At 32.0% G+C, this 8,340-nt stretch overlaps 1 protein-coding gene across 1 annotated transcript; it reads right to left on the bottom strand.

The window, feature by feature from the left end:
• Positions 1–2,486: 2,486 nt before the first annotated feature.
• Positions 2,487–5,438, bottom strand: LOC145629325 (indole-3-acetic acid-amido synthetase GH3.5-like). Its single transcript, XM_081681894.1, has 3 exons — positions 4,999–5,438; positions 3,913–4,844; positions 2,487–3,417 (listed from the first exon to the last, which is right to left on the bottom strand). Exons 1-3 carry the CDS (start codon positions 5,334–5,336, stop codon positions 2,822–2,824), a joined length of 1,866 nt encoding a protein of 621 aa, XP_081538020.1. The 5' UTR covers positions 5,337–5,438; the 3' UTR covers positions 2,487–2,821.
• Positions 5,439–8,340: the final 2,902 nt, after the last annotated feature.

The following is an 8,340-nucleotide window of genomic DNA, read 5'->3' as shown; positions in this document are numbered from 1 at the left end:
GTATAAATTATTATCTCGAGTTAAGCACTGACAACATCAATTCATTTATTAAATGTGCGAAGATGCTCCTGTACTAGTCAATAACCAGAATTTTTGAACCAATACGATTTTTTTATAACAATTTTTATTTTATTATACGTAACTTCTTTCTTGCTACTTAGTAAAAAAAAAAAATATTGGAATTCAGCCAAACAGAAATATTAATATAGAAAAAGTCAACTAAATCTATTGCTTAAGGATTATAATTCCTTCGATAAAACAAAAAGTTTATTCGCCTAACAAGTTAGGAAATTAACACTAAAAAAAGCTAGCAACATATATCCTCAATAGTAAACTTTTTACTTAAGAGTTAGCATTTGGATAGTTAATGGGATGATTAAGAATTTGAAATTTGACTTAGATTCTTATTAATCTGAAATTGCAAATTAAACATTAACAATACCGAGTATTAAAATAGATATAATAATTTACAATAAACCCTAACACAAAATAAATATGACAAGAAGTTGAGCTATTTAACTCATCATCCAGATACGACCTGTACTAAATTGACGCAATTTAAACAAGTTATTAGAATAGGATAGGCATAGACTTTTGGGCACCAATAAGTTGCTTAATTGTGAGGCTAATCAACTATAGCATAGAATTTAGAGAAGAATTTGGAGCAGTACAGTAGTAGTAGTAGTAAATGCCTGTCACACATGGCTAGTCCCATGACAACTTTTTAGGGTGATAATGAGATGATATATTCACTAAAAAGGAGAATTAAACAGATGGCTTAGATTCAGTAGCAATGAAAATAAGTAAAGTAAAGACCTAAATTAATGATGCTGAAAAGTTGTTCTTCTTTAAGAAGCTTGAACATTTTAATTAATTTATTTAGTTATAATAATTAACAAACATAAAAGGAGGGGGGAAAATATAAAAGAATTTAGAGTTTAAAGGGAGGCTTGGCTTTGCCGTTTTAGGAAGTGGCCCATGAGACTTCAGTGGGCAGATTTTATGGCTGAATTTATGTAGGGAACACCCATTATTTCCATTAGAAAATTTATTTTTTATTTTTAAATAGTTTTCGAGGCATAATTTTCAGGTCAAATAAATTTTCCATCATATTAAATTAGTGATTTTTCTTTCGTTCTATAATGATTGTAACATGTGAATATTTTCGGGATATATGAATTACTATTATATTTACGATCTTGCTAACGAGCGCCCCGGGGCGTTAGATAAGGATAAATTTTATTGGTTGAAATGGTATTAAGTTAGGAATTCATGACAAAATCACGCGTCGTTCGATGTAATTAATGTTAATTTTACTCTAATATTTGCACTTTAATTCTCTTATCTAACGCTCCGGGGGCGCTCATTAGCTTTTGCCTTATACTTATCATATAAGAATAATCTTGAAAATGTATACATTTTCACATTTTAAAATACTACAAGTACAAATTATAATTTTTATTACTCTATCCGTTTTTTTTATTTTTTTTATTTGTCTCATTATTTTGTACAAATTTCAACGTATTTGATCCAACATTAATATCGTCAACAACGAAGGATACTGTACATATTTTTAAAAATAATTTAATACTTAAAAACTATACACCGAGATAAATCTATCACGATCATATATGTATTGATGTTTAAAATTATACGTTGATTAGCATGATAAATCATAGTATTGTACAAACACTCAATCAGTATAGAACAAATGTCGAAGTAATTTAGTAAATGATGATAGAAATTAGTTAAATAATGTATTAGACCTTTTCTCCAATCAAGGATAACGTATTTGAGTAACATACATCATACATGTTGGTCTTTTTCCTTTAGACGTTGTCATCCACATGCATGTTTTGTTTACATCTCAACAAGTAGTACCATAACTTCTTTGTATGTCATCTAAAAAGCATGCTTGTTTTAAAGTTTGAATTCACTAAAGTTTGGACCAGATTCAGAATTGGTCCATCATTATTTGTAAATTTGGTGAATGTTATTTCAAAACATAAAGTTCCGTTCAATCTAATTGTATGTGAATACATTGATGCAATTTTAACTTTGTGAAGTTACAATTTACAAGTATTAGCACTTTACATTATTCTAGGTGTTATGCTAAAATATCAACGATAAAAATTAGTTTTAATCTTTCGTTGTCTAAAACAATAATCTTAATCAAGTTAACACTACTCTTAACCAATTATTTTCAAGAAAAAAATATCCACTAGTGCGAAGTAGGAATAATGCCAATTAGAAAGTAATTGTGTTTGAATAACAACCGTAGAAAATAAATAATAAAATAAAAGAAGAGAAGTGAGTGAGGAAGTGAAACATTGAAGTTTAGTTTCTACAAGAAAAAGCTTTCTTCTCAAACTAAAATTCATAAGAATGCCATACGTAATTGGATATATTTCGTTATCATACACCCACCCGCTTTTAATAGGCAATGATAAATTACAGTCACGAATACACCAAGACAGTTAAAGAAATTAAAAAACGTTCCTCCTTAGAAAAAAGGGAATTAATTAATTTTGTACAAAACGAAACCTAAACATTTTCATTGTCCCTACACATTGCTCATAAACAAGTGCTACAATAATTCATACATAAGATCAAAAAAAAAAAAAAAAAAAAAAAAGATTAAAAAAAGAAACTAATTAATTAAAATTAGACTGGTGAATAGTACTCCATCTAAAATGGGTCCTTGAATTGATCATCCTCCTACCCAAAATGATCACAAAAACAGCTCATTCTTCTTCTTCTTCTTATCCTCCATTAACATTCATTCAACCACAATCAAGCAATGAAATTACTTTTTTACCCCTCATCTTTCTTCATTACCATTGCACCATTGCTTGTGACCCGGGACCCATTTTGGACATTTCGGACTACGGTATGATGACACAACTCTTGAGTTAAGCAACTCTACAATGGGTGCAAACTTAACACACCTAGGAGTTTTATACTGATTAATAGACGCACCTAAACTAATGGCATAATCCATAAGCTTATCAAACGTTCCGTTTTCGACTATCTTGATCTCTAGTGGTCCAATAGACTTGTCCGAAACCCGGCCTTGCCGGTACACGCTGTTAAGGGACTCCTCGATGGCTAGGCAGCAATCTTCAAAAACCGAAGGCGGTACCATTGTGGTGCCATTTAGGCTTAGCTCCCAAAATAGTACATAATGGCCTGGTATGGTTGATAGGTCAGCATAACTAGTGTACTCTAGTAGGGTGGCATCGAATGGCTGTAGGTGTGTCACGGCATTCTTCACCGCGTTTTGGAGCTCCACCTCGTCGGTCTTGTCGGAGTCTATGCTTAACACCACGTTCTTCCGGCATACGAAGTTGAATTGTGGTGCCTTGTTCTTAAACCCGGCCACCCTTAGAACGTCGCCTACTCTGTATCGGTACAAACCTGTTTATGTATACGTACAAGTTTAGCGAGGTTCCATCATAAAATCAAAATAAAAAGTCGGTTATAATAATGTAACAATGAGGAAGTATTATTGAGGTTTGCCTAATTTATCATTGTCAACATAATACACTTTTTTTTAGTCTTATGGGGATATTTTGGGGTTTTGAAAACCTTTTAAGGAGGTAATTTGGGAAATTTAATACGGAATATTTTTAGAAGCTCGAAAATTAATAAAGGAATTTTGAGAATTTTCAAAGAATGTGATGCATATAACAATTAAAATTTCGGATCTTATCCATATAAATCCAATACATTCCTCACACGCCTTTTTCTCTCCCTAAAATATCCCCTTTTTTGTCAGGAACAAATAAAGGCCCTTACATGAGTAAATTATGAATCCACATTAATTCACGCATCGTGTTAGGCCTATCACTACTCATGTGTAACAAAATAACAATCATGTAGTTAAAAAAAAAGCAAGAATAAGTAACATACCGGCATAAGTAGTAATGACAAGTTCGTACTCATGACCGAGCTTGACATCGGTGAGCTCAACAAGGTCTTGCTGCTCCTTCTCGGTGAGAGATTTGGGCATAGAGATAGAATTGGTGACGCCATTGACGTTACGCTGAACGGGTAAAAACTCGAAGTAACCCATGGTAGGAATAAGGGTGTAGGAAACTTCGCTTGGCTTGCAGAGAGGGTTAAGGTTGACACCAAAGTAACATTCAGAAGAGGCATACATGGTACAAACAAGGGGTAAACCGTTACTATAATAATCAAGGGTAGGAATATATTGTGCCATGGTCCCTGTTACAATAACATCAACATATTTTGTGTTAGGCCACAGCCTAGTAATAATCCCTTGCCATGACTTCTTGCTACATTCGACCTCGATAAAGTCCGCTAACTTCGGGTCGGGTTTCAGGACCCGCATCACTGCGTCTCTAACGGACGGGTCAGTGATTTGCGGGTTGAGTGACCCGACCCGGATGTCATGGGCCAAGAGGGTCCAATGTTTTTCTAGGAATTTAATGGCCCGGATAAACCCGGAGGCAAAAACTGCCCCGACCCGAAGAACCTCGTTGTGTTCGAATAGGCCACAGAGGAGTTGGGCGTACATGGACTGGTAGGAATCAGAGCATAAGATGGCTTCATTAGGACTAGTATAGTTTGTGTAAGAGTCAAAAGGTCGGTTTTTGAAATGCGAGCTTTTGTAATAGCTGGTTAAAACGGGTCGGGCCAAGAGCCCGCCCGGAGTCTTAGCCTCAGATTTTATGAACAAGAAATACATCCCTTTGCCTTTGTCTAAGCCAGGTACAAATTGACTCATAACTGGCATTAGTAAGCTGTATAACATGCACCTCCTGTCTAACTCCTCTTCAATTGTAGGCATCAATTTTCTCTCTCCTCCAGATGTTCCAGAGCTACACAACCAACAACAATTTCCAAAAAAAAAAAATCAATCAATCGCGAAATTTAATGCAACAAAAATAATACAGAACAGAACTACAGCTGCAGTATTAACTAGTTTAGCTGGTTAAAGTCTTAGCTGGTATCGACCAGTTTTACTCTGCATACCTGGTAAGGAACTCGGAGATGGGATGGGAGCAGAGGATGGGAGATTTATCCCCATTGGCAATACGAGTAATATCGGATTGAATATCTTCATACTTAATAACAGGGATGAGTTTCTTGAACGTATCCCTATCAGTAGCGCCATTAAGGCCATGCCTCTGAAGGTACTCGACGTTGGAGTTTCGAGTTAAGATTTCAAAGAGAACTCTTTTTTGAAGTTGATCAGCATTTTCGGTAACTTCCTCAATGAAGTCAAGAGATTTCTTGTTTTGTTCATACATGTTGTAAACTTCCATGGGTTTTTTTGGGTGATCATATGTTTCTTTTGGTGCCTCAGGCATGGCTATAGCTATACTGTAATGGAATTTGTTAATTCGTAAATAATTTTTATAGAGAGAGAAAGAAGAGAGAGAAATGAAATGGTTTGTTTGTTGTTGGTTATGGGAGTGTGGGTGTAAAGGAAAGAAGGGGAGATGTGGGTTTTTATAGAAGAAAGAAAGGGGAAAGGGGGTTTGCTTTGCTCTAACTCAGGGTTCAAAATTCATAATAATAAAAATAAAATTGAAAATAAATAAAAATATAAAATTAAAATAAAAGGGTAGTTATATTGGTGGGTAGAGTTGTCAATTTATGTGAGGTTTTATGATTAGTATAATTTTGGGTTATTCAATTTGTTAACAATTAACGTTGGCTAGCTTGCTTGACCGACCAACACATGGATGTTCCATGCTATCTAAGCTTAAGGTCAAACCACAACTACTCTTGGAGGCATAATTGATATGTTAATTTGGCTAAGTTTTCTATATTATGACAATAATCTTAGTTGTGCTATTGATAATTAGGATTTGACATTGCAATTTAGAATAATGTGTGTTAAACGTTAACGTATCTACTTTAATCACGAAGATATAGTGTTCAGTTTTTAGTAAAACTATATTAATTGCGAATTTGATATGGTTTTGTTAATTTATCCTTTATGATGTACATTAGTTGATTCCCCATTTGAGTGGAGTATACTACTACGTATAAAATTTAAACATATAGATAGTTTATGAATCGTTTTATGAATTGAATAGGTTTTTTTTTTTTGTTTTTTTTTTTTTTTTTTCTCGAATATTCCCAATATGTATATCATGAGTTGTTGGTTTTAGGAGAGAAAGTAGCAACTTTCTTTTGATTAATGAGGGAAAAGCATACACATAAAGGTAAAGGTAAAGGAAAAATTTAGTCATATATAATATATAACAATGAAACTTGTTTAATGATCTTAGAGAATCAAGATTCCCTTTTGATACTCCTAAGTGGATAAACATTTCATACCAATGCATGTTGCTTGAGCTCAAACATTAATCTAACGAAATAAAAAAGCTAATTCATAAAAAAATACTCAAGGTCTTTTTCATAAACGATTGTGGAATCATATATTCATATGTCTAATTGATACATACTTGTATCTGTCACAGACTCACAGTGTTCTTTTTGATAGTGATTATGATATTTCTATGTTAAAAAAAATAAAGACAATGCTTATGCTAAGAGATAATTCCTACATTTCAAAAAAAATAATTATTGTGCATTTTTTTAAATTAAAATTTACAATCATATTGCATTAGTAAAATATAACAAGAAAATATTCTATGAGAGCATATGTGATATGTCTCATGTCATCATGTCTGAGTCTTGATAATGCAACAACATTTAATGTGAGAGTTTTCTGCGTTTAAACCTTTTCGACCTTAAATATAAACTAGTCGCTATCCAGTGAAGTATTCTCACAACCTCAAATTCAACAAAAGTAAAGGGTGGTAAGACATCTATCATGAATGTATTACATATTTAAATATCAATCAATATATTAACCATAAATAGTAAAAGAAGATTTTTATGTACATATATCAAAGACAATATAATGCCATCTAAAGTCTAGAGTTGATAATTGCAATATGAATGAATAATATACCAAAAATGTGTTCGTGCCGTAATTACCAGGAAAGGATGATTACGTGGTTAATTAATTGTTGTTAAGGGATAATATTAAGGGCCCCTCTTGTGTTTAATTGTTGCTAAACATACTGGACACCCTTATAATCAAAGTTTAGTTACCTTGCCATTTTGACAGCAACTTTCTTAGACAAAATTATACAACTTTTTAATCCTTTTCTACCAAGTTGACAATGACTTCCATGAACTTGTAATTAAGTGCGTGGAAGTACCAAATACTAACTAATGTCCAGTAGGATTATTTAATTAGTTAATTATCTAGTTTTATTATATATTTTTGGAATGTATTTATACACGCCAAGTAAATCAATTTTAAATTTCTCTTGTAACAAAATGTATTCGTACTAACACATGAACTAGATATCGATACATAGTTTGAAAAAAAAAAATTAAATTGTTTCGAAAGATAAATACTTATTGGAGGGAATAGATGGTGTGTATTTGGTGAATTGTGATTAATTGGTTAATAACAAAATTGTTTCCTTTTTGTTTTTATTATTTTAATTACAAGGAGATTTCAACACAAATAGTCAAGTCATCTCATCATATCTTATTAAAAGTCATTGATTTCGATAGAAATCACCTTATGTCATATTAAAAGCCATCCTATCTCATAATACAAGACCTTATCGACATTTACTTAATTTATTACACAAACTTTTAAAAAAATCGGGTGTACAATAATTATTGTACATCCATTATAAAGATAACCTAAAGTGATTAAAAGTTACCCCTGAAATGAATAAAAGTTACCCCAATATGCGTTAAATTAACCCAATTCAAATAAAAATTATCTACGCTTTACTAGTAATGAATCACATTTTAAATGACTAAAAATCAATTATTAGTGATTGAATGTAAATAAATTACCTTTATAAAACTTTTCTTGTTGTTGATTTATATAAAAATTGTATTATGTTTAAAGTTACCCAAAAAAAGACAAAAAGTTACCTTAAAATTGGCTAAAAGTTACCCTTATACTGCTCGATGTACAATAATATTAGTGTAAACAGGATGTATACAAAAGTTTCAAGTATCTGTCAAAACTTTTATATAGCATATCACAATGATACAACAAATGAATCTTAACATAATTTTAGGGACAAAAGAATCCCTACATACACATTATATTGTTATTTACAAAGTAATCTATTTTTTTTTTTAACCTTATCGACCTCAAGTTCATCTAGAAAAAGAAAATTAATAAAAATCGACATTCAATTCTCCAATCACAATAGATCAAGATAGTCAAATTTAGGTGAGGAGAATACACTCTTAATCTTTGAACATACATATTCAACAAATATAATCTACGTACTTACTATGCTATCAAATTAGTCAGGT

This window comes from Chenopodium album, chromosome 4 (genome assembly GCF_948465745.1).
Source record: "Chenopodium album chromosome 4, dcCheAlbu1.1, whole genome shotgun sequence".
Classification (NCBI taxonomy): Eukaryota; Viridiplantae; Streptophyta; class Magnoliopsida; order Caryophyllales; family Amaranthaceae; genus Chenopodium; species Chenopodium album.
The sequence above is the reverse complement of the archived record's forward strand: the minus strand, read 5'-3'. Positions and strand labels throughout refer to the sequence as shown.